The following is a 27,043-nucleotide window of genomic DNA, read 5'->3' on the forward strand; positions in this document are numbered from 1 at the left end:
TCTTTGAAGAAAATTTAAAATTAAACTCCATATATAAATTGGTCACTGAATCTATATATGGAGTTTTGACCAATTTTGGAGAAGGATTACAAAATTCAATCCAAGCAGTTAGTTTTTACAAAAATGGATTCAAAAACATCAAATAATATATGGAGTTTACATTAGATCACTACTTAAAAATGATTAGTATTGTTACTTTGTTCAAATGATTTCTACTAATATGGAGTTTTTACATTATTAGTGAAATACATTCTGAACAATACAATATGGAGTTTTTACATTATTTGATGTTTTTGAATCCATTTTTGTAAATATGGAGTAGTGATTAAAATGATCACCACTCCATATTAGCAGTTAGTTTTTTTTTAACCATAAATATTAGTATTGTTCAGAGTGTATTTCATATGGAAATCAAACCCACCACCTCCTCATCTCTTCAGTCCTTTAACTACCCACCCCACATTGCCAACCTTATTGAACAATTAACTAGTAAATAATTTTTTTGATAAAACAAATGAACAGTTTAGTATTAACACTTCTAACATGCAAAGAGTACCGGAAAAAATATCCGAATGAATTCATAAGCAATTCCCCAACTCACAATTAGAAACTTAAATCCTTATTCTATCACTTAACACGTATCAACGAGCAACACGCAAAAAAATAGTGTTACCCTAAGCTAGCCCATACAATATTACATTACATAAAAGGTTACAGTCTACAAAACTAATGCAGCAACCCTTTTCAATGATTCAGATGCCTTGTGAACATCGGACTCTGAATGCCCTGCAGAAACAAACAATCTTATTCCGACAGGTAAACGGCACTTGTCTAATGTTGATCTTCGAGAAGTCGCCACAAATACAGAATCTTCTTTCAAAACCTGTGAATACAGAACAATAAATACCAGCAAAACCGAAAGTGAGAAATAAACATTGTCACAACAATTCTTACACGTTCGGCAATATTTTCAAGCAGGCGTAGGTCATCATTCAAAGAACCCGTTGACTTCTTTAATCTCAAATAAACAATTGGTGACTCTGGATGACTCGCAATCGTGAAGCCTGGTATTTCCAACAACCCTGCAGTAGCCAATGCATCTCATATAAAAGTTCTCAACAAAACAATAAAATGAAATAGAAGCCTTTTTAATTTATTTATTTGGAGATCATTTCAATCTGTTGTGCAAAAGCCAAATAATAGACACTACAATACAATTCCATTTATGAAAGTAGCAGGTGATATCAAAGCCTACCTTTCCATAACACAGCAATGTTGTTCTTCAACTTTGTTAATACATTGGGATTTTCGTCAAGGACATCAATAGCTGTAATTGCAGCGCTTGCAAGATATGGAGGCAAAGAAGCAGAAAAGACGTAGCCAGAGCTACTCAATCGCTGTAAAAGTTGAAAACACAGACGTTGGCGGAGGGAAAATGAACGAGAAATAATAGCATGATCAACCAATCACTTCGCCTTGAAAATAAATTCTTAATTTCAGCACACTTGGAAATCCAAGTTGGTTTATGAATCAGTGTTACAAATGACACTACCATACCTGGTGATCTATAACTCTTGCACTTCCGGTGCAGAATCCTCCTTCTGTGGCCAATGCATGTCCCATAGCAGCAGTTATAAGATCTAACTTCTCAACCTGCAGCACACGATCACAATCACCAACAGCAGTAGAAATTTGAATGCATTAACGGTAAATCTAGTGGGGCTGTATGCACCCACACCCAAACGGAGATTTTCGGTACATACTGGAACTCCATAGTGTTCAGTGAGACCTCTTCCAGAACTTCCAAGCACGCCAAATGAGTTGCTCTCATCCAGTAAAATACGAAACCGATATTTTTCCTTCAATTTAATGATATCATCTAAGGGTGCTATTTGACCAGAATTCTGAAATTTTTAAAAGGAAGCATATGTCAACAAATAATGATCAAGCAATTTTAGTTTTCACTTAAATGCTAGTATGAAAACTGGTGAAAGAATATCTACTGTAAGTCAGAATAGTTGACAAAACCAGAGCAAGTAGCAATAGTGTTTTAAAGAACGACATTGCAATAGGCACCAGTCTAACAGCAACACCATATGCTCACAATTTGTGTTTTTAATACTTCGTTTATATCTTCAATTTGCATGTGTTTATTACCATACTATCTCACCAGAAATAGTAGTTCATATAACAACTTGCCAATAATTCAAATTGCAAGAAACGAGTAATTCATTCAACTGAAGACTGTGAGCACTCCACTCGAAACACGATATAGAAGTGCAAAGCTATTAAAAATACGCTTCAACAAAACTAAAAATATAACGCTAATATAGAAGTGCAAAGCTAATACAGAAGTGCAAAGCTAATAAAAATATAGAAGTGCGCGGCTAATATAGACAACATCTACCTGGTAGAGAGCTTCGACAACAATATAACGCCTCAAATTCTTGGTGTGCTTATATTTAGAACTAAGCTTCTCTAATGTTTCTTCTAAAGAATCCATGTCATTGTGCTTAAAATACACGACAGTGCTTCTAGAAAGATAAAGGCCATTCTGTATTCCCCAGTGGACTCCTTCATCCCTGTTAAAAAATACAAAATTATATATGAAACTAGAGCCTACTTTAAATATCAGAGTTATATAAAGTGGATGAAAAAAGAATTAAGTTCATTCTTCACACCATTGTAATAAAAAAAGTAAAGATGGTAATAAAACCATCCAAATAGTTCTATATATGTGGTGTATGGTTATCAATGGCCAATATAAATGTCATCAGACAAAAAAATTGAACAAAAATGGATAGTAGATGCTTAAAGTTATGCATACTTACGCCACAATTATATCTCCTTTTTTAGAAAAAGCAGGAATAGCACTGAACATGGTGGAAAGTCCATAAGAGTATAGAATTGAATCAGGCGTTCGTAAAAATTTTGCTATTCTTGCTTCACAGTCAAGATGTACATCTGCACAGGGAAAGTATCATAAGAGAACATGCATTTCCTCAAAAACAAACTTTAATATTAAAGCCTTACCAATTGTTCCATAAAATCCACGGGGGCCACATGAACCAACACCATATTTCTCTAAAGCAGAAGTGCATGAGTCCTACAATATAAAGTAAATATAGATTCAGTGTACTGAAGCACTGGTCAAGAAAAAGAATTTATTGATATGAGATCATGTCCTTACAAGTAACTTTTGATGACCTATAAGCCCAAGATAGTTTGCTGAAGCAAAATTGATAACTTCTTTACCATTAACTATGGTATGAGGGCCAGCAGCACTGCATAAGAAATTTATCGCAATCAGTATTTTAAAAAATGGATAATTGGCTGTTTTTTCACAATACTGTTTAACTTACATATATTATGAGCTTATCATGTCATTTATCTGTCTAGAGTGCAAACTGTAATCCTAATGTATCATTTATGTATCAATTAAGATCATTACAAAAACTTGTCAAGAGAATATACTTCAACCAAAACTACTTCTAGTGAACTATACCGGTCTCTCTCTATTATCACAATCTTACACGAACCTTCCTTATTTTAACTTCAATAAAACGGACAGCTTCCCTATATGCCATGATAAAAGTTAGCAATAAGGAAAATGTATGACATGCAAGGGAGACATCTGAAAACCTATGAAATCACATGAGAACTTTTAATCTACACTAATTTTCTTTATCGCAAGATAAGAAGAAAAATGATTTAGAATCTAAAGGGTGGTCTTGTCCAGTGCATAAGACTGCCACTGTAGTGGGGTCCAAGTAGGGTCTGAACTGACAACCTTAACCTTGCTACTATGACTACCATGTCACAAGGTGGAAAACCTACCAATATGCTAGGGCTTATCCTAAAAAAAGTTCATGCATTTAAGTCAAATAAATGTAACCACGGCAGTGATGTTGACAAGTGCAAAACATAAGATTATTTCAGGGAAGGAACGCAGACAACAAAGCACACAAGTAACAAATTTGAAAGTGTGCAAAACATTTAAAATGATAATAGATGAGGATGCTACCACAAAAGAAAATGTAATCACCTCTCCAGCACTGGTGGTTCATAGTGCATATCTTTATCAAGAGAAGGAATAAGCGGTTGTGGAACCCATTCATCACATAACTCGTCAATTTCCTGCAGAAATAAAGAATAAATTTAGAAAATGTCAAAATATAACACAATGAATCTCGAATTAGATTGTACAACTAACATGGAACACTATGGTTAGAGTTCCACATTAATTTAAAACCAAAAAGGTTAGACGACAACAAACTGTTTTGATCATGAATGATGGGTGGACAGACAAAGGCATTCATCCTACTACTTTTTGGTGAACGAGCAACTCTAAGGGAACAATTTTCCTACTTTCATTGGACACTTCTGACTTCTAAAAAAAATATGTATTTGAAGATGCTAGATGATGAAATCAAATTGGTATCTGAGGAGTATCAAGTATGCAGTCGACATGGTTATGAATACTGCTGAAAATTTCAAGGTAGCAGGGAAATGTAATCATATGCTGAAATATCTAAAAAGACTAATGGTTCATCAAGTTACCATAAAGGGGGGAAGAAGGATAACCACGGACATATACTCTAGAACAATGCTTATTACCATGTTGAAGAAGTCCAAATATGGGAGGAATTTGACCAGACCTATTATGACTAGATTTGTTACTACTAATTTGGTTATAGTTTGTATCAGTGATCTAAAAGCATCATTGAGAAGTATGTTTAGGTCAAGGTCAAATGAGTGAAAATCAAGTAGGTTCGGATCTTGGCAAGAGGGAAGAAAAGTAGCAAACATTGTTTTCCCGATTGCTCCAGAAATTTTATGCGTCTCTCTCCGGCGATTCTCTTTCTAGTTATGTCCTCTCTCTGTAGATTCTCTATTGAACTTCTCTTTGCATATCCTGTGATTCTGTCTCACGTGCATTTGATTATATTTTAGTGCTTCTGTCTCTCTGCATCTCTGAAGATTACTGGCACGAATTGCTGCCTGTGTCATTCCTAGGCAAGAAAATTTTATTTGAATTTTAATGTTTAGACAATTTAGTTACTTTAACCCTTAGAGGATTAAACTTCTTGGTTAGTGATTAGTGGTTACCACAACTTTTGGTATTTTCTATGACTTTTTTATTGTTAAATATGAATTTCGAGTAATTTTTATCATTTTTTAGAATCACTATTTCGAGTAACTTTTTTTACAAGTCTAGGGGTTGAGTCTACAGAGGCTTCGCAAATTTACCTAAATTCTTGAATTTTACAACCTTGGTATAGACTATAGACAATCACCCAAAAGGCAAGTCCCAAATGCATCATGAAGATAGATGCTATTAAGTCACCCACCATGAAGCGACAGTGATTACTTTCAAACTTCACAAATTGAAATGCTTCATTTATTGATTCTTAAAACTTGAAGGCAAAAGCATACAAAATGTAAATGTAAGAGTTTGTTCCTGTTTCCAAGTAAGCAACAGAAAAAATGCATATGTTCAGTAATAAAAGCATGGCAAAGACCACAAGTGAGGAGCATATTTCCATCCATCGAAAAGCTAATGATTAATCAGATTTGTAAGTTCTAAAACCTCAGAAAGAATATTTAGAATTGCCCTATGTTAGATCCATAGAATTACTAAAAACTATAACAGATAAGTGTATATCACTCTATTTAGATTTAAGTGTTTGGATAAATTCTAAAACCTAAACATTAATAGAAACCTTTTGAACTGCACAACATACTCATACAAACTCCACACACACAAATAAATTAGAGCCAAATCCTATTAGCATTTCAATGACATAATAAACCAATAAAGTCACTTTACCTTTAAAAATAAAATCCTATTAATATACCAAACGCCAACTTTATTTTCAAATTATAAATTTTAGACAGCTCTACATAGCTAACACACATTCATAAAATAACTAAAAAAATCTAATACATAACAACAACCAAGTCTTATCCCACTAAGTAGGATTGACTACATGGATCAAACGACGCCACAATGCCTTGTCATAAATCAAATCTCTATCCAACTCATATCTCTAGGTCTTTCTTAATAGTTTCTCTTATAATTTTTCTTGGTCTTCCTTCGCCTCTTGCGACTTAACTACCTCCATCTGATCTATATTACAGTATAGTGAATAAACTAGAGTTAGATGATAGGTTAACTAGAGCTACCAATTTGGTTAGGCAGTTAGGGAGTTAGTTACTCCAACTCACTCCCATAAATAATTGTGGTACTCATTCCTCTCTTTTATCAATCTATTCATTCTACTATGGATCTCTATCTTGCTGCTCACTATGATCTTTATCCCTATGATTCCATGATTCATAACAATCTACTATACACCAACAACTACCAATCCTTATCCCAATAAATGGAGTCGACTACATGGATCAAATTACGCCATAATGTTCTATTCCAACTCTAATGTTTTCATTCATAATCATATCTCGTCTAGTCTTACCAAAAATTGTACATAGACGAGAAATCAAAATTTATACACACACGCTCAAAAAGATAGCATCATACCTTGTTTGTCAAAGGTCTTTTAGGAGGCTTGTAACTTTTCTGAGAAAGCAAGAAAAGTATGACCACCAAGAGAAAAACTTCAATAAATAAATGTCCTGCAAACATAAGATAAAAAAAAAACAAATCAAATTAATTAATCAATTAATCATCCATCTATAAAGTAAAAAGTAAAAGATAATTAAGTCCATAACAAGAAATATTACCACCAAAATTATATCCAAAAACTATAGCTCTTGCAGAAGGTGCATCTAAAGCATATGTAACCCAATTTAATGTAGTGTTCACGAAATTAACAGCAGCTGAAGCCATCATTAGCTTAATATATCAATCAAAATATCAATGAATCCTTCAATTTCACTCATGCATGTGAATTTTCCACTACTCAAATTTCATGAAATTCTCAAATCATGAAAAGTTTAAATCCTGCAAAGTAAAAGAAAATCAAATATAAGCTTAAATGGAATCGAAAAATTTGATTTAGAATCAGAATCTAAAGAGGAATTGAATTGATGAATCGAAACGACGTGACCTACCTTATGATTGAGAGTGAAACGACAAGAGCTTGATTCGATGCGAGATTCAAAAATGATAGGAAGAGAAAAAGAAGAGAAAGAGAAAACAAATATTTTATTTTACAGAATAGATGAACACACATATTTAGACACAAATACGACAGCAGTTACTTTTTTTTGTAATTTTTATTAAAGTACAAGGGCAAAATCGGGTTTTCAGCTGAATAATTCTCTCTCTGTACGTCAGTCTCCCTCTTCTCTCTGCTATCTCTCTTCCCTGACTTTGGTGGTGGTTAGGTCGAGAAGAAGGAAGAGGCAATTGTGACCGGGGTAGAAAGGATGGTGGTCGCAGGAGGAGGGCGTTATGGTGGGGGTCGGAGTCACAGAAGACAGCGATGGCTACAGGAGGCGACAAGGATGGAGGGAGGGACGAGCTCACTGTTTGTTGTGGTTGTGGAGGTCGGATCTGAGAAGCAGGAGGCGGTGGAGAGAGGAGGCGGATGTTGTGGCGGTGGTAAGAGGGAAGAGACGGTGGTGAGATGGAGAGACATGGCTAGAGAGAGAGTTGTTGAAAAGGGGGACGAGGTAGAGGAGAAGAAGAAAAAAAAAATAGGAAAAGGGAAAAATACCGTATTTCTATACGGTGTCGGTATCGTGCCTATATTTTTGTGTTTGGTTATCATTGCTGTTTATTTTAACGGCTATGATGATGCCACGTCATATCTCGTTACACATAATTTAATAGTTATCATGATGCGGCGTCTGTCTTTCTATCTGGATTCACTTCTGCTTGGCTGCTTGTTACAACGGGCAGGTTCGGGCCCCAACTGCCGAACCGACCAGAACCCGCGGGTGGCATACATGAACCCAGCTTCGCCCATTCACACATACACGGGTTGAGCGGGTTCGGGTCAATCGGGCTGCGGGTAAATCGGGCGGACATATGCGGGTTAACTCTTGAACAAACCCAAAAAAATTCTTAAGCAAATCAGATTCATAATAATACTCATCAAACAGAAAAACAAGAACACACCAAACTGAGATCTAAGAAAAAGAAAGATAATGAAGAAGAAGGAGGAGAAAGGAGTGATTATCTCTATTTTATTAGTTTAATAGTGGTGTTGCATGGTTGTCTTCTTGTTTACACAACAACAAGGCAAGGGAAAAAGATCAAGAGCCATAAAACTACAGACATGAAGAAGGAAGGAGAGAGGATCTGTCTACATGGTTTCAAAGAATAATGGTTTAAATGGAAATAAATAAGTGAAAATAAAGAGGAGAGGGTATAGATATTGATAATGGTAATTAAAAATTATTGGAAACTTAATATGTATGCATTTATTATTATTAATAGTAATAATCATTGTCTATCATAGCTCCATTGTAACGGCACCTCTCACATCACACATTTTTTCAAATAAAATTCAAAGATTGTCACACGATTTTCAATAAAGACTGTGTCACAGACTAGAATAAATTTATTATATCCTCAATTCCTATGCATAATCGGGTAGGTGAAGGTACCGACGGTCCAATATTCTCCATCCGGACCCGCCCGTTCTAACCCTTTATTGCCCGCAAATTCAAACCCGCAGACCCGTATGAACTGTTTCAACCGACCCGATTTGAAAAAATCTATGCGGTTAGGACGGTTTTGGACGGGTTCGGTTTTTCTGTCCACCCCTAGAAACAAGCAGCCAAGCAGAATTGAATCCAGATAGAAAGACCGACGCCGCATCATGACAACTATTAAATTATGTGTAACGAGATATGACGTGACATCATCATAGCCGTTAAAATAAAATATTTGTTTTCTCTTTCTCTTCTTTTCTCTTCTTTTTCTCTTCCTATCATTTCTGAATCTCGCATCGAATCAAGCTCTCGTCGTTTCACTCTCAATCATAAGGTAGGTCACGTCGTTTCGATTCATCAATTCAATTCCTCTTTAGATTCTGATTCTAAATCAAATTTTTCGATTCCATTTAAGCTTATATTTGATTTTCTTTTACTTTGCAGGATTTAAACTTTTCATGATTTTAAAATTTCATGAAATTTGAATAGTGGAAAATTCACATTCTTTTTTTTTTCTTTAGATTCTGATTCTAAATCAAGGAGAGTTGTTGGTGGTGAGTGTGTCAGATAAAATCTTGGAATCTGTTTCAAACAAACCAGAATGCATTCCATTCGAAATTGCCACTTTGATAGCTTCCAATAAGCTTGGAGTTTCAGCTTCCATAATGGTGGCAGAGGAAGGAGAATAATCTTATTTGCCCAACAAAAATTGACCCATAGAGTCTCGAAAACACATCATGTATCCCATAATAGTATTACTGTTGAAAGAAGTAGTGTCAACATTACACTTGATCATGCTTAGTGGTGGCTGAGTCCGAGTGTGCTCGGAATCTTCATTTCATATCGGTGTTTTTTCTCTTTGCGTACAACACAATTTGTTGAGGGTATCCTTTGCGAGAGTGACTGTGGTGGCGGGAGAGGTGTCTGTGGCATCCCATAGTTTGGTATTTCGGCTCTTCCATATGCTCCAAAGAGTCATGGAACTAACAATTTCTATTGTGTTTGTAACCTGTCAAAAAGATCAAAAAGCATATCGAAAAAATTGTTAGCATTTTGAAAGAGCACCCGTATAATGTCTTGAAGGCCAATAATTCGCAAACAACTTTTAGTCTATAGGTTTACTCTTTCTAAAGCTGACCCTAGTTTTCTAGTGGGAGAAACTCCAACTTCTCTCTAAACTTTCTTTCTCCTTCGTTCATCGAGGAGGGGTGGTTTTAGGTCATTTTTGACCTAAAATCACCCCTCTACATCTTTTTTCCCATTTTCTTTCAATCTAAATAAGTGGTTTTCACATCTATCAAGTTTTTCTTTTTGTGTTTTTTGTGATTTCGCCGTCTAAGTGCGGCATTGTGTTGTTCGTCGTCTTGTGCGGCGTTTTGTCGTGGTGTTTGTTCAATTTCTATTGAAAGATCTACATCAGTCAATTACAAATTCAACCAACGATTTGGACGTCAACGTTGCAGATCCGGAAGCATGGGTATTTCGGTGACTTAAGTTTTATCATATTATTTGTAGGCATTTTGCCGTTGTATGATATTAACTTGGGTGCTGTGAGATTGTTCGCAGATTCACCATTTACGTTTTTAGCGATGTGTTTGTATCTGATGTACTCTATCGATTTGAATGAATGAATGTCGTTTTATTTTTGTCAAAAAAAAAAAAACTTTTAGTCTTTGAGAAAACAAACGTACATATAAACCATTAAAATTAAAATATTACAAAATAGTATAACATTAATTAATAGTTTTTTTAAAAAGAACATTAATTAATAGTTAATACCTTCACAAGGCTTCAAAAAAAAAAACATTGATACCTTGACATCATTCTTCTCAATCTTCGGTTGATCAAACCTGAAATACACACACGATCATTGTCTTCATTTTTAAAATCAATTGACATAATTGCAATTAATGGCAATCAATTATTCCAAAATTTTGCATTTCAAATCATTCAAAACAATTCTATTTCAACACAATTTTGGTCCTATACCGGTGAAAAAGATGCACGGAAGCGCAGCCAACCACGGAGAAGCCTTGCGTTTCAAGCCAGAGGACGAAGATTACTTGATGTATGAAGAAGCTTCTCCTCCTCTCACTACAACATTTTTGACTTTAGACCGCGCCAGCCTTCCCAGGAAGACTAAAGGCCGCGGTTTCCATCAGGACCCGTCTCTCACCTCATCTCCAGGGGCGATGGATGTGGCCATGCAGTACCTGAAAGATCAATAGAAGGATGGATTGTTTTGGTGACTGGTGTACACAAAGAAGCTCAAGAGAATGATTTGAAAGAGGTCTTTCGCGATCACGGAGTGATCAAGAACATTAAGATCAATTTTGATCACCGTTATGGTTTTGTCCATAGTGCGCTGATTGAATATGAGCATTATGAGGAAGCCATGAATGCAATACAGAAATCAAATGGATCTGAGTTTCTTACACAAACCATTTATGTTGATTGGGCTTTCATCACTGGACCTGCTGTTAACCTGAGGAGATATTGACAAGATTGTCCATTGAGGTTACAAAGCCTGATTTTATTTTATTTTAATAAATTACAAAGTCTGTTAATTATTTTGCATGATGTTGTTGAAGTTGGTTTCATGTACTTATTGGTTGCTGGGATTGTTATCTTACATTATTTGAATGCTTTTAACTCCTGGTTTATTATGGTGTATGGTGTTTTTTTATTTTGGTAGACAGATTATAATTATTATGGTGTATTCTCTTGGTTTGTCTTTATATATATCATAGATTTAGAGAGTATTTTAAATTGATAGAGATTTCTTTGGTTACAAAAGGGATAGAGATATGATAATGAGATAAATAATAGATTTTTAAGAGAAAATAGCAACAACAAAAAAATTAAGAAAAGAGAAAATAGCATGTATGTAACTTATTATATCAATTATAATATTTAATACCATGGCGAAGTGTTTGGTTTAGTTTTTTGAAAGGTTCTTGTTAATGAGTATCCTAAGAGCATTCTATAAAGATTTTTAATTAAGAAAGTGTTTATTGAAAAAGTTAAATAGTTTGATTTCTAAACTATTGAATGCGTCAATTTCTATACAAGCTTACTATCTAAGGGTTGTTAAGGAATGCCCTTAGAGCCTTCGTTAACATTTTCCTTTTTTGAAAATATGTAATGACACTCTCCACGGAGATAGGGTATGTTTCGGATTTCACATTGTATGTGGTATGCATGAACGAGTAAAGTGTTCCGGTATGTTTATTGTTCTTTTGCTCTTGAATGTGTAACAAGTAACCAAAGTAGCCGTTCAATGTGACAGAATTATAAAATAGTTATTGATTGTGCACTTTGTTAATCAAAATAGTTCCTGATGATAACAAATTCTCCTATTTCCGATCAAGAAATACTTAAATATTTCATGCATATTTCTCGTTTTAACCTTCCCCATTTTAATCCACCACGCTTCAACCCTCCAAGAACTTCAAGAGTATGTTAATATACAATGGTGGACAATATTTGGTTGTCCATTTATCATTTCTCTAACATATATGCTCCACGGCGAGAAGGTGTTGATTGGGGGATAAAAGGAATTCATTGACCAAATCGAAAAATTTTCTAATGGCTAGGTGTCTTAAACCTAAATATTTTCCATGAAATATTTTCTTAAGGCTTCCTTGGGCCATTCCCCTAGCCAGGGGCGGTTTCACCGCCCGGCTCGATCGATAATCAGTGGCGGATCTTCCTTGGAACCCATGGTACCGCAATGTTTCTATATATATTATATCCGGCATAGTATTTACATATTTTCTAGTTAGCGCAGTGGAAAAGCAGTTGCCTTTTCTCTCAGAAGTCACAGGTTCGATTCTTCCTTCTTCTCCCAGTTTTATATTTCTGTATATATTTACTTTTTTGTCAAAAAAGTTCCATAGAGGGAATCAAACACACACCTTTGGGCCATACTCATGTCAATTAAACCACTACAGCAGTTAACATTTTTGATAAATCTTTCAAACAGTTTAATATATATTTCATAGAATTTTGGTACCCCCGAGAAAATAACTCAAGATCCACCACTGTCGATAAATCCTTCAAACAATTTAATATGATGATCCTTTTTTATTTTTATATGACTATTTATCTATATATATATATATATATTTTATTTTTTTTTAAGGAAAGAATTTATATATATTATATCACATGTGAACTTGCGATAAATTTTTCGCCCAGACTCTATGTAATTCCTAGCTCCGCCACTGCCCCTAGCTACACATGGAGAAACTTGTTTGAAAAATAAGGAATGGGAAGGACATCAATATCAGAAAAGATAATTGGTTTCAAGTCCTAACATGAAAACCTTGGGAAATAAAAATCATATAGATTAGGGATATTTTTTATGTTGAAAACTGTTGTCTGAACAATACCCAAGTGCTACCCCCTTTGATGAATCAAAATGAAGATGATCAAGTAACGTGAAAGGGAAATTTTTGAGATAAGAGACAATAACAAGCAAAAATCTAAAGGGTTGCTCCTCAATTTCTATAAGGCAAATTGTGATGCAAACCTTCACATGGAAGGTCACTGGGGTCTTAGTACAGTGATATTAGGGTTGCAAGTAGAAATGTGGTTGCTGCGGAAAATTGGAAAACCAAAGGAACGGAAGATGCAACAATGGCAGAAGCTCAAGTATTGAATCGCTCGTTTGATCTTGCGCATGCCTTTTGCTTCAAATCTATAATATTCGAGATGGATCGAGAAATTTTATCAAAGGCACTCAAGACCACGATGTCTCCTCGAAACTACTGGGGATCAATTTTTTCCAACATCAAGAGGAAATTAGTTTTTTCTTTTATTATGTTTGGGTTACTCATGTCAGTGGGAGTGTGATTGAGCCTTGTAGAGTTTTTTTTTCTTTTTCTTTCTTCTTTTCAATACCTTTTTGTTTAGACTTTCCTTTGATGCACAACTATATATACATGTATTACAGGAAATTGTTATTCCAGACATACAAGCATCTTCATTGAAATAAATATGATATTTAAGTACCCGGTAGAGGCAAAGTCTGTGGTGCATAAGGGATGCAAGTTTTACACCATGCACAAAATCACTTTAATGATTGAATTAATAAAACTCTTATAATTAAACTAAATTAACTATGAAGAGACTTATTGATAGAATGGTAAAAAATAAATTTGTGCCTGATGCAACTACAAATAACTTGTGCATATTAGACAAAGCCCCCTAGAGAAGCATCAACCATGTCAAAAAAGCAAGTAGCAATTAGCGAAAATGTTTTTCGATAATAAAAGAATAGTTCGACGATTTCTATAAGGCCATAACTTTTCCCACCCTATGAGTTTCTCTCATGCTCTAATGTTTCAACGTGTTTTGGAGGTTTTGATAGAGTATTTGTCGTTCGAATTCTATAATCCGAACTGCATAGGGCACGCAAGAAACTTATAGGGTAGGAAACTTCTTGTGGAGGCTTACCAAGAATCTTCTTCCTACTAGAGAAAACTTGTCCAAAAATAATATATCAATTGGACACTTGTTGCCCACTTTGCCGCATGGAAATAGAAACTTCCAAACATATGTTCATGCAGTGCTCAATAATTGCAAAACTTGTATAGTTTTCATGCCAACTTGATATGAAATGTTGGTTAGTGCAGGGATTAATTTGTGAGGAACCAATGGCAGCAAAACTGCTTTGTATCCTTTGATGGAAAATTTTGAGAGATAGAGACCAATGTATTTAAGCACAAAGCTGTCAACTCCTTTGAAATTAACAGCGCAGGAAGCAATGTCCTTTGCCCAAGAGCTAGGTATCTGCATTAAAACCTTTAAAACCGAAAACCTCCATAATCCCCCTTGACAATGGCTTGAATAAAAATTGTATACAACCTGTATAATGCACCCGAGAAAATACACATTGTACTCTCAAAGAGTAAACAATAAGTCTCTCATCGAGCCATTGATAGTATATATTTTTTCTATAAAAGTAAAAAATAGCATTATTCTTTCATGCGCCAGAAATGGAAGGGCCAAAGAAGATCCAAAGTATGGTTACTATTTTTTTATTCTATAATCTGCTGTTACTGCAACTGCTTCCTTTAAGTTTCTGCACATTCAAGGTAGGTAGCTTCATACAGAGGGACAGAGATAAGGATTGATACACGCAATAAAAGCTATTTCACAGCATTTTCTCGGATGCATCAAACTCCATGCACTGATGCACAGACAAAAGAATATTCATTTTGACTACTGGAAATCTAAATCTAATTTCCTTTTCAAATGTGATCTGTCAGCACTGCAGAAAAAAGAAACAGAAATTAATTATAATTTATAAGACATGATGGAGCATAAAATATAAGAGAATATCTTACGATATCTTTATCTCTTAAGATTAGTATTTTATCTTTAGCATAAGATTGTTTTTTATGTTTCTTAGTTACTGCTGTGAGTTGTTACTCAGTTTCCTATTTATTTAGGATATAGAGTCTTGAATTAGTAAAGGTTAATGCTTAGTCTTTGTATCAAGCTATTGTAATATTCAAATATCCTCTTTAAACTTTGTGTTCTCCTATTTATGCACATACTCTCAAACTAATTCGAATGACAAACTAACTTCTCTAACAACTCATAACTACAATCCAAACTAACTAACTAACGTCTTAAAAAATTCATAACAACTTTAACTATAATTAGTGAATATTCAATATCCTAACAAAAAGTCTTTATTCTTTCTCTTCTCCTTTTCTCTAAACTCATAACTTCAACAATCACAAATTCAACACAAACCGCACAGTATAAGTCTTACATATCTTCCAACGTCAAGATTAGTAAAATGTTCATGGTTTAATCTGTAAGCTCAAGAATTTGATTTTTGTTTGACAGGCTTGAAACTATAGATTAAAAATTATTAAGCCACTTTGAAATTATTAAATGAGAAATATTGCTTACCTGGTAATTGTTGGTCTATTTGGAGGTTTTAATCCAAAGACAGAAAAATTTAGTGAATTTGGTGTGGGCTCATTTGTGCCAGTATTATCGCCAACTGTATGTTTGAAATTACCAACATTATCATCAATCTTATTTCTTTCCAACGTACTGCCTTCAAATCCATCACACCTTGGCATCACTCTTCTAATCTTTCTTGAAGGTGATAATTGAAAAGAATTCAGATCTGAGACCCTAGATTCCCTCTTGGGAACAGGTCTTGGAAGCTTTTCTGGATCTGTGGGAAGAGGCACAGAAGAAAAGTACCTAAAATGGAAGATGAGAGATTGAAATCAAAGGAAAATACAGGAAATAAGTAATTATTTTTTTAGCAGAAGTTATATTGCAATACCTGTGTTCTAATGCTTTCTGCACAGAAATTCTAGCATTTGGATCGTAGGTAAACATCTTTGATAACAAATCTAAAGCATCATCACTTGCCATTGGAAATAAAGAACGCAACGGGGGAGCAGCAATATATTTTTCTTGAACATAATATTTAAGGTACATCATATCAGGCCACTGGGAAGGTGATGGGGTTCCAAATGCTGTGAAAATCTTCCGTGCTTGATGTGTATCAGTTGATCCCTACCAAATGACAATTCATAATAAGATGAAAAACAAATAAATGAATGCAATAAATGACATAGCGCACGTAGATATTATAAAGAAAAAGAAAAAAGCTGCACCAAAATAAACATAAAAACAGAATAAGATAAAAGCCAAATCATAATTCAATAAAAAAGCCTTGAATAGTCAATAGTGCCTATAAACATCAAAGCAACAGCACCTTGCTAATTCTATATCACCAAAACACTTTGAATGGTATACTCAGACGGCGACTTTAACTAGATGACAAAATTAAATGGTCGATCTCATCATAAACAAAGTCAAGTGGAGTTAAGATGGCCGGATAATTAAAAACCATTTAGCATTTATTACAAAAGCAATACATATATAAACCTTATCATCATGACAATCTTGGCTTACCTCCAAAAAAGGTCTACGAAGAAGAAGCTCAGCAAATACACAAGCTGTAGCCCAAACATCTACCCCTGACCCATACTTCTTGGCACCAAATAATAGCTCAGGCGCTCTGTACCACCGAGCAAATGCCTATCAATGTATACAAGTAAATTGTAAATCCATTATGAGAAGTTGAAAAATACAAACAGATAATATGAAACAAGTAGTGTTCGATATGGACAAGATATAAAAAAAGACAAGGGTTCCAAACGAAGCAGGTATGTATGTTGCTACTAGTTTAATATATTGTACACCACTCTTCACAGTCAGTCTAAGACATGGTTATCATCGAGAATTACAGTCCTTGAACACATACACCAACACCTATAGTAAATTTCTTAAATACACCAATGCAATGCATGGTATCTAGAAAATAATCTTTTTCCCACTCCTTGTCCTTGTTAGGTCTGGGGAACAAAAACAAGCAATAGTAATGCAGGTTTCAAGGTTAACCCCATTAAGTAACACCCTTGGTTTTTCGTGTATATATATTTAAATTAAATTACCATATAAGTCGAACCTGACTGTAAACAAAACCATCTCAGCCTTGTGGACTTTAATCATCTAACATTTGTGCAAAATTTGCTGGTATGATTGCAAATTAATGAGGAAATGGGATGATTAATGGTATGATTAAGTTTTATTTCACAGACTACTACGAACGCTGACTTGTATTAAAAGCAATCAGTTAATTTTCAAAGACATCAAAGCACGTACTCTAAAAGAAACAAACCTGATCAGGGAACTCGTGATCTGGGTCTCCAAATATCTGTGATAAACCAAAATCTGCAAGTTTCAGCTGTCCATTTTGTCCTATCAACAAGTTGTTTGGTTTCACATCCCTAAAAGTATATACAATCAAACTTTTCAGCTAAGAACTAAAACAAACAATTTTATAATAATCAGGTCAATATTGTAACCCACCTATGCAAAACCCATTTTTTGTGACAATAAGCAAGACCTTTTAGTATCATTAGAAGGTAAGATTTAATATCAGCTGGTGAGAGGAAAATATTTCGGTCTCTTATGACCGCTTCAAGATCTGTCTCCATGAATTCAAACACAAGATGCAAATTCTGTTTATATTGGAATACATCAATCAAATCAACAATGTTTGGATGTTTGAGCTCTTTGAGAAGTTTTATTTCTCTAAGAGCTGTAAAATTAACCCCGTCCAGCGGCTCATCAATCCGTTTCCGAATCTTCTTAATTGCAACCATTTGTCCGGTCTGTCCATGAAATAAACAAGTCTTTAAAAGAAGCTAAGAACCATGTGATAACAGTAGAATGCAGTAGTATTGATGTACTATCCTTTTTATTATTGAATAGAAGGCCAGCTTGTGAAGACATAAATGAACACAATCAACTAGTAATCAAGTATACATACCAAGTACCAACCCCCTAAAACAATTATAAAAATAGAAAGTGAACAGTCGTTTTAGTCCCTGAATGTGTCTGACACTACTGTCGCTATAGTTTTCGAATTAATCGAAAAGTAAACATATGAAATTCACACCGCAATTCACAACACAACCGATTCCATGAACCCAAATGCTGATTCCATTAACATACTTAATCACAAAAACCAAAAAAGTGAATCAATAAAGATCCATGCTGTTCCCTAACTAGCACAGTTAAAAAGATCTATCCAATCAATCCACCAAATGACCCCCACACCCAAAATAAAACCAGAAAACACAAACACAAAAATCAACTTGACTAGTGAAATTTGAATAGTGGCACCATAGTGCTGTAGCATAGCAGAATTTTTTGTGTAGTGTAGCGGAATTAGAACAAACTGCTACTCCCACACAATTGACAACGCAACAAATTGCATGAACTCTAATGCTGATTCCATTAACATACTCATTCACAAAAACGGGAAAGATCCTATGTAGTTCCTGAATGTGTCCGGCACTACTGTCACTATAGTATTCAAATTAATCAAAATTAATAATTCTCAAATGTGTCTCTCATTTGTCACACATTTACATGCCAAAATGATTGTTTATTCTAAATTAAAAAAAAAAACTAAAGAATTTAATTCTCCATTACAAGTTATAAAAAGAAGAATGCACAACTTTAAGAAATTCATTCTATTACAGCTTAAGATACACATACACTATGAAGCACCGACACAGACACCACACGCGACATTGACACTGACACATACACACCCATGATAATTTGAAAAAAATGACATGATCGAATATAATCACATGTGTGATGTGTCGATCTCAGACATTGAACACGTCTTTGATCATACGTGTCGGTGCTACAGAGCATATACATGAATATTCCCTGGCCAAAATAAAACCAGAGAACACAAAAACACAAAAATCAATTTGACTAGTGGATTTTGAATAGCGGTGCTATAGCAGTGTAACGTAGCAGAATTTCTTCTGTAGTGTAGTGAAATTTGAACAAACTGCTAGTCTCCACACGATTGACAACACTGCTACTTACTATGAGATTCACATCACAATTCACAACACAACAAATTGCATGAACTCTCATGTTGATTCCATTAACATACTCAATCACAAAAACAAACAAAAAAAATCAACCGGTAAAGATCCTATGTAGTTCCTGAATGTGTCCAGCAATACTGTCGCTTTAGTTTTTGAATTAATCAAAATTACAATGAACATTCTCAAATGTGTCTCTCCTTAGTCACACATTTACATACCAAAATGACTGTTTATTCTAAATAGGTTTAAATATGTCTTTAATCCTTGCACTTTCATCAGATTTTGGCATTGATCCCTACACTTTTTTTTGTTTGGAATTGGTCCCTGCACTTTGTAAAAATATTGGTATTGGTCCCTCTATTAACTTTCTGTTAAAAAAAAACACAAAATTATTGGTATTGGTCCCTGCACTTTGTAAAAATATTGAAATTTGTACCACATGGCGTGAAATGATTGGGCCACGTGGTACTCCGTTGGTTTTGTGTTTTTTTTTTAACAGAAAGTTAACAGAGGGACAAATACCAATATTTTTACAAAGTGTAGGGACCAATGCCAAACAAAAAAAAAGTGCAGGGACCAATGCCAAAATCTGATGAAAGTGCAGGGACCAGTGACACATTTAAACCTTCTAAATAAAACATAAAAAATTCGAATTTTCAGATACAAATTATAGGAATAATGCACAAATTTAAGAAATTCATTCTCGTTCAGCGTAAGAGACACATACACTATGAAACATTGACACATTCACGAACACAAACACCAAACATGACATTACATTGTCGTCAATGCCGGTAATAATTTTTATAAAAATGACATAATTAAATGTAACCACACGTTCTGGTTTCGGACATTGAAGATTGAACACATTTGATGAGACATGTCGGTGATAGAGAGCATATACATGAATTAAGCTTAAAATACATACAATCATAGACACGACATTTACACTGATACTGATACGTCCACACTCGGAATAATATGAAAAAATGACGTAATTGAATATAATCACATATGTCATTGTTAGACATTAACTCGTCTTTAATCAAACGTGTCGGTGTTCCTGAGCATATACATGAATATTCCCTTTCACATTACTCAACGGTTCAATATATAACGCAGTTTCATCTTAATACACGTTACTATAACATAATCAAACTCGTCTAATCATAATTTTTGAACTGAGAAGTGATCGTAATAATTAGTTTTAATAAATGTTTAAAAGGATGAAAAAGAAACCTGGGTATCAATGGCTTTGAACACGATACCATAGGTACCTTCACCAAGAACTTCGCGCTTCAGATACCTGTCTGCTAGTTTCTTACACGGATTCACTTCTGCCATTTTCGCTCAAAGGTTTTTACTGTCAAGAAAAATTCATATGCGAAAATTGAGAATTTATACAAACGGTTAGGGTTAAAATTGGGTGGTGTAGTTTTTACTTTTTATCAATGTTGCAAAAATTACACGTATTAAGAAAATTTAAACATAATAATTTGGAGGATAATTTTTTGAATTTTGTATTTTCTTTGAAATAAGTTTCGGCGGAAGATGGAAAAAAAATTACATTGACTATTATTTATGGAGAAAATTGAAAGTAATTTCTATTTAATTTCATGAGAAAAGGTAAAAAAAAATATATTGGAAAAGATGGTTTTAAAAATAAAAAAAAAATTAAATTAAATATGATAAAATTTTGTTTTTTTCTTTATAATTTGAGACAAAGCAAGTGAGTTTTTCGTACATTTTAGGACGGAGGGAGAGTACTTCTTAACCATTTGTTGGATCAAAGTTGAACCATCAAAACCAAATAACCTGGTTTTTTTACCATTAATGTAAGGTTACTATTCTTTTATGAAAAAATATTTGGATGAGTTTGTCCGAGAACTTACAGGGGGTCAAGACAAATTTACATAGATATTTACAAATCACCCAACAGAAAGTTTTTATGTTGACAACAGAAGTTGAACTTACACTTTTACAAAGTATGAATCAACTAATTATCAATTGAATCAATCTGCATTGATTAATGTTATCACAGTCCGAATCTTTTTAAAGAGTGATATTTTTTTTCAAAGTTTTGTTAACTTGTACTCTAAAAATACCTGTTAGAAAATTCAAAATTAGAAAATGTACATTAATATAACCAATATTTTAACCAAGTTGGTGGTGTTAAATATCTATATTTTTCTTCTCCTTTTCTTATAATAAGACCACCAAGCTACATTTTGTTGAGTTGTGTTTGGATGAAGGGATAGACAATAATTCAAATCTTTTTAAATTTAGTGTAATAGTTTCGATTTCGGATAGTTTAAAATTGACTTTAGAAGTGTAAATTTGATTTTAACATGTTTAAATATCTCAAAGTAAATTTTTTCCTCTAAAATTGATTTTAAATTGAAATTAGATATTGAAAACGTTTGACTTGTTCACTTAACTTTTACGTGAATATATTTAAACATAAAATACTTTTCATTCAACTTAATTTTTATAAAATCAATTCTTCAAAACTTTTGTCAACCAAACACAAACTCTATGTTTTCAATGGTAGTTTGAAAGCAGTTTTTGAAGAAAGAAAAAAAAAACTCTTGCATACTTTGTAATTGATTGTTCTATGATTCAGCCTTCATTGTCTCTTGCTCTATCGTTTCTGAATACTTGAATAAAAAGAAGGAAAATAAAAGCTGTAAGCTGCATTTTTTAAAATTTGGTCCGATACATTTTTAATAGGAAACTAAATGCAGTTATTGAACTAAAAATGACGAGACTTTCATCGGTGTCATTTCACATGGGAAAGGTGAAAATCTTCCCATGATGGACCACATGTGATTATAGGTTAGATTTTGAGGTTGTATTAAATTTTATCATATGTCTCCCACACCATAGCACTTCTCTTTCTTCTCTCCCTCGTTGCTCCCCAGCCAACATCATCCTCATCAACCTCAAACACCTAGAATGAAGGTTGTATCAAATCAGCATCACACATAATTTTTGGGTTTATATTTCATTCTCTTTTCCTTACTGTTTTTATATATTTAACAGTGCTGCAAATCTTCATTTCCTATGAGATTTCAACCATGGTCGGAGAAAATTCATAAAAACAGCTTCATTTCAAGTTCCAACAACTCGGTTTCCCTTCAATTCAATTGATCACTGGTTTTCTAAAATCCCATTTTTTTCATTGTGCAAGTTTTCACCATTGTTGACTGATATTGGCAACAAAAATAAAAGCAACCAGATGTTCGTAATATAGGCAGTTTGTGGCATCTGGAGTGGCTATTCTTGCTTGGGAAGAAGACGTCGTTGAGTTAACTCACCACCGAGTTGGTGACTCAGTAGAAATAAAAAAAAAATCAAACTATAAATCTAAGTGGGTGTGAGAGAAGAAGTGAATGCAGATAATTAGATGAAGTTGATATTACAGGGATGAACATTTTGATTTAACTTGCTCAAAAACATATTGAAGTTGCTCAAAATTTCAATCTTTATTTAAAAAAAGAAAAAAAAATCAATCTTTAATATTTGGAAAACACTTGCCCACGTTACTTCAGAAAGAAGAACATGTGTATTTCTTAAGCTCTTTTAGAGAGAGAGGAATGAAAAAGAAATATAAACAGGTTTGGTATTGGTGGTGGTGGTGGTGGTGGTGGTGGTGGTGGGTGGGAATGGAAAAGAGATGCTATGGTGTGGGAGACATATAATAAAATTTAATACAACCTCAAGATCTAACCTATAATCACATGTGGTTTATCATGGGAAGATTTTCACCTTTCCCATGTGAAAAGGCACCGACTTTCATCTGCTCCGTCTACAATTCCATTGCATCCATATGCATCCATATTCTTTCACTTTCTATCCATAAAAACTTCTGCAATTTCATTTTTTAGTCTGTTTGGCATCACAGATTGCATCTTTGTCTATGTTTGACATCACGGTCGTATGTCAAAATTACAATGACCCACTGTAAGATTCTAACATACCCCCGTCATGATACTAAACATACACTTAGTTGGCACAAAAGTTTAAGTTGAAGTTTGATTGCAGCTTTAGAAAATTACGCACGATAATACTCATGTGATGTTCCAATAACTTTTGCTCAAAATTTATAAAAATGATATTAGTAGTTCCTACTTAAGGCACAATAGTTCCTTCTTAACGTATCCATATTCAAATTGTTTACCCTCAAGCTTCATAAACACAATTAATTTGAATAATCTCTCTTAACTTCTATTTGTTCTTCTAAACTTCGTAAGCAAGAAGCCTGATTCCTTTTTCATTTCCAATTTCAATTTTGAGTGGGTGGAAGGAAGATCCACAACTTCACAACATTGAATTTATAAATTGGAGGGGCACCACACTTTATTGTTTGAAAGGTGCTTAAAGGAACTTTAACATATCAAAATGGTGAAAAGTTGTTCTCTTGGGACTTTAAGCCTACATATTGTCGAGGAATGAAACCCCAAAAATAAAAAAAGGTAACAGGTGATAAAGCGACAATATTCAACAAACAAACATGCATGTAGGTGTGTGGGTGTAGAGAGATGATAAAAAATCATCTCAGAAATAATTCAATTAGATCAATCAGTATAAGTTGTTGGCTGAGCATCAATGAATTGTTGTCCATTTTAACCTAAGCAACGGCAGAGGGTAACCATGGATAAGGGAGGCAAATGGGTAAAAGGGTTTAGCGGGAAAGAAACACCATAAAATCTGAGATTTCAAAATCAAATGGAAAAATAAAACTGTATACATGGATGGGATTTGTTCAACACTTCCACATTCTTTCTTCACGCTGTTAATAAACCAAAAAACGGTCATAAAATTATGCAACTCCCGGTATAGATAGAGATCCAAAATTCGAATGAAATGTCACATTATATACTAGAAAACAGCCCTATAGTCTATAAAGGGACTGATAAAACTATTCAACTTCATTCTTTCAAACAGAGAATGTTCATTGGATCACAATATTAAAACTCAAGGAACTAATGTATTATGAAGCACAACTAATCAACTGTGTAATACACGAAAAGAAATTAAGATGTCAATTATATTTCAAAATGAAACATTAACCATAGTTTCAAAATTAACAAAACACGACCTGAACAATCATTATCTATGGCTCCACTGTTGTCACCTGTTGCCATTCCCCATCTACGGCTTCTTTCCATAATGTGACATTGTTGTTTCCATCAGCCACAGCCAATATATTTCCTGTCAAAGACCATGACACCCTCCAAACAGGGGTCTTGAAATCATTCAAATCCTTGCCTTCCCAATGATCCCCTTCTTTGCCAGCAGTCCATATGATCACTTTACCGTCCTGTGATGCACTAGCAATAGTAGATTTAGGAAGTCCCAAATTCGGTGCCCAGGCAACATCTCGAACCCAATCGTTATGCTTCTGAAGTGCAGGGAAGCAATCCATCTTCCACTGTCCATTGCTGAGCTTCCACACCTTAACAGTATTATCACAACCACCAGAGCAAAGCTTCTGCACAGGATCAAGAAGCCCTGAACCAACAAGAGCACCCGGCGCCATCGAAGGAGCCCAAGAAACAGAAGTCACACCAACTGGGTGAGCTTGATCAATCCTTGAGGTGTCCCATCCACCATCTGCCCTTGCAGTAAATACCGATATATTCCCATCAGACGAAGCACAAGCCAAGCAGAGACCCAACTCATGAGGCGCCCAAGCAACTGAATTGACGGACGACTTATGCTCATCAAAGACATGAGCTTGGATCCATTCATTCTGGTTACCCTCCTTCCAAAGAATGACGCGTCCGTCATAGGAACATGAAGCGAGAAGAGAACCAAACTTAGGGTGAGCCCACGCAACCTCCCAAACAGGTCCTTGGTGACCAGTCAAAGTTGCTAGATGCTGAGAGGCTGAATTGCTCACACCAATTATCTTAATTGTGTGATCCGATGAAGCTGTTGCTAGCCTCTTTCCATAGTAATCCATTGAAACATCGTGGATTATGTCTTGATGACCGGTTTCAACCTTCTGAGAAGGCATGTTTCTGCTATCAACATATCAATAATTCAAACAATTAGTTTCAAGTAACCATTTCAAGATAAAAGTAGCCACAAACATATTAAAAATAACCAGGGTCGCCTTTAACAGCTTGGAGGCCCTGTTCTAAACTTACAAATTGGGCCCCTAATGAAACAAAAATGTAGTCAACTCTCATGATTTATCAGATGCTCGGAATGTCCTAGTGATTTGGTTTGTGAATGACACTTATGGGTAGTGGGTTCAAATCCCGAGTTTGGTAAATTTAAATTAACTAAAATTATTATAAAAAAAAGGCACTACTGGGGGTTGAACCCATGAAGGCGCGCGCCCATATGCAGACTGTAATACTTGTAGAGCATTGCATTCCACTTGTCTAAATGCTATCTTTCATTATATAAAATTATTCGTTTAGGGCCTTATAACATATAAAGAATAATTTGGGGTCAAAAAAGTTGAATCCCTGTGCCATAGCCTAGCATCGATGATCTGAGGCCCAGACCTGAAAATAACTAAACTAAAATCTTATTTAATTTGCTAATTCCGATGAAAGTTCGGATTAGCGGTGAGATTGACAGAATTACAGTGTGTTCATGTAATTTTGGCAAAAGAAAAACTTTGAAACTTCACCAAAATCATGGTGATTTTATCAAATTCACCATGATTACTAACATTCATCAACGCAACAAAAATCATAGACATAAGATCCAATACAATCAACATAAATAAACATTGTCTATATCTAAATCAGATACGATGCAAAGTAACGTAAAAAGGATCTGTGAAGCTATTTTCTTAGAGCAATGTTCTAATGTTAGATTGCAACAACTCTACTCTCGGTGATGTCCTGTTTCAGATTCTATAATCCAAAATCCAAACAAATACTTTACACATTCAGTTTATAGAATCCAAAATATATCAATAATAAACATTAGTTTCAATTCAATTTACATGGTTATGAATCCATGAATCACAAACGATGCAAATATAAAAACACAAGACAAAAATTCGTGCGAGGATTGATCGATAATTGAAAAAATTAGAATGATAAAACCCTAAATAAATCAACAAAAAAAAAAAAGGAGGAATCGCGAAATTGAGACAAAATGTGAAGATCTAGGTTGAAATTTGAACAGATCGAGTGAGAGAGAGGGAACCTGAGAAGAAAGTGAGACGGAGAGAGTGGTAGAACGGAAGGTGGAGACCGGAGACGCGGTGAAGGATTCGCCGGTGAGAGTAAGATGATGTGAGATCTAAACAAACGAGACACTTCGAACTTAATATAAGACGAGGAAATCTCAAATAAGAACCATTGTTGTTACTTTTTGTTTTTTTTTTCTATTACTCTTCTCACCCTATATCTTTCCTTCGCGTCCTATTATTTTTTTTTTTCAATTTTATCTTTGATTTGGAGTTCATTTTTCGGATTGCATTGTTAGAATTGTGCAGATGTTTCCGAATTACCAGAACTTTTGCAATTTTAATCTTCAAAATTCGTAAAATAAATGCAAATAAAATAAAAAATAGAAATAAAAAGACACAAACATAAAAACACCTCATTTTATTAATATATGAACAATATATTACAATAATTTTCAAGTTTTTTAAGCTTATTACATAAGATCCTAAATCTATTTCTACTCTTAACTTATTACATAAGCAATACCGGTGGTTCCAGCCATCGGTGGAGAGGAAAGAGGGGGGGAGGAATGAAGATGGCGGGGAAGAAAAAACCAATGTTGCCTCATAGGACATATCAGTAACTTTGGTGTTGGTGGGGAGACAAAAGGGGCACAGGGGCCTCTAGGGAACAAGAGAACATGATGGTCAACATGACACCCAGGCAAACCAACCTCACATCTAGACTGGCCCCTTCCCTATTGACCGATCATATGACCCCTGATGGATTTCCAAAGAGGCCTTTTTCTATGAAAGG

The 27,043-nt window shown here is 34.5% G+C and overlaps 3 protein-coding genes and 1 pseudogene across 4 annotated transcripts; 1 reads left to right on the top strand and 3 right to left on the bottom strand.

Moving 5' to 3' along the window:
* Positions 1–497: 497 nt before the first annotated feature.
* On the bottom strand, positions 498–7,609 carry LOC25489027 (long chain base biosynthesis protein 1). Its single transcript, XM_013604429.3, has 13 exons — positions 7,075–7,609; positions 6,745–6,964; positions 6,542–6,636; positions 4,046–4,137; positions 3,191–3,284; positions 3,034–3,106; positions 2,832–2,964; positions 2,408–2,582; positions 1,764–1,904; positions 1,558–1,653; positions 1,256–1,397; positions 955–1,082; positions 498–883 (listed from the first exon to the last, which is right to left on the bottom strand). The coding sequence occupies exons 2-13, from the start codon at positions 6,851–6,853 to the stop codon at positions 719–721; spliced, it is 1,443 nt and encodes a 480-aa protein (XP_013459883.1). The 5' UTR covers positions 6,854–6,964; positions 7,075–7,609; the 3' UTR covers positions 498–718.
* Positions 7,610–10,392: 2,783 nt separating this feature from the next.
* On the top strand, positions 10,393–11,275 carry LOC25489029 (RNA-binding protein Y14A-like; annotated as a pseudogene).
* A 2,521-nt stretch (positions 11,276–13,796) lies between these two features.
* On the bottom strand, positions 13,797–20,509 carry LOC25489030 (cyclin-dependent kinase D-3). The gene is made up of 7 exons (XM_013604432.3): positions 20,328–20,509; positions 17,542–17,846; positions 17,351–17,459; positions 16,582–16,707; positions 15,944–16,179; positions 15,556–15,858; positions 13,797–14,902 (listed from the first exon to the last, which is right to left on the bottom strand). The coding sequence occupies exons 1-7, from the start codon at positions 20,430–20,432 to the stop codon at positions 14,854–14,856; spliced, it is 1,233 nt and encodes a 410-aa protein (XP_013459886.1). The 5' UTR covers positions 20,433–20,509; the 3' UTR covers positions 13,797–14,853.
* Positions 20,510–23,944: 3,435 nt separating this feature from the next.
* LOC25489031 (protein transport protein SEC13 homolog B) lies at positions 23,945–26,422 on the bottom strand. 2 transcript variants are annotated; one of them, XM_013604433.2, is made up of 2 exons: positions 26,265–26,422; positions 23,945–25,114 (listed from the first exon to the last, which is right to left on the bottom strand). In XM_013604433.2, exon 2 carries the CDS (start codon positions 25,108–25,110, stop codon positions 24,205–24,207), a length of 906 nt encoding a protein of 301 aa, XP_013459887.1. In that variant the 5' UTR covers positions 25,111–25,114; positions 26,265–26,422; the 3' UTR covers positions 23,945–24,204. The 2 variants fall into 2 exon arrangements, with proteins under 2 accessions (XP_013459887.1, XP_024635471.1); XM_024779703.2 differs by having other exon boundaries at positions 23,945–25,117; positions 26,265–26,421.
* Positions 26,423–27,043: the final 621 nt, after the last annotated feature.

Source organism: Medicago truncatula, chromosome 3, assembly GCF_003473485.1.
Source record: "Medicago truncatula cultivar Jemalong A17 chromosome 3, MtrunA17r5.0-ANR, whole genome shotgun sequence".
NCBI classification, from domain to species: domain Eukaryota; kingdom Viridiplantae; phylum Streptophyta; class Magnoliopsida; order Fabales; family Fabaceae; genus Medicago; species Medicago truncatula.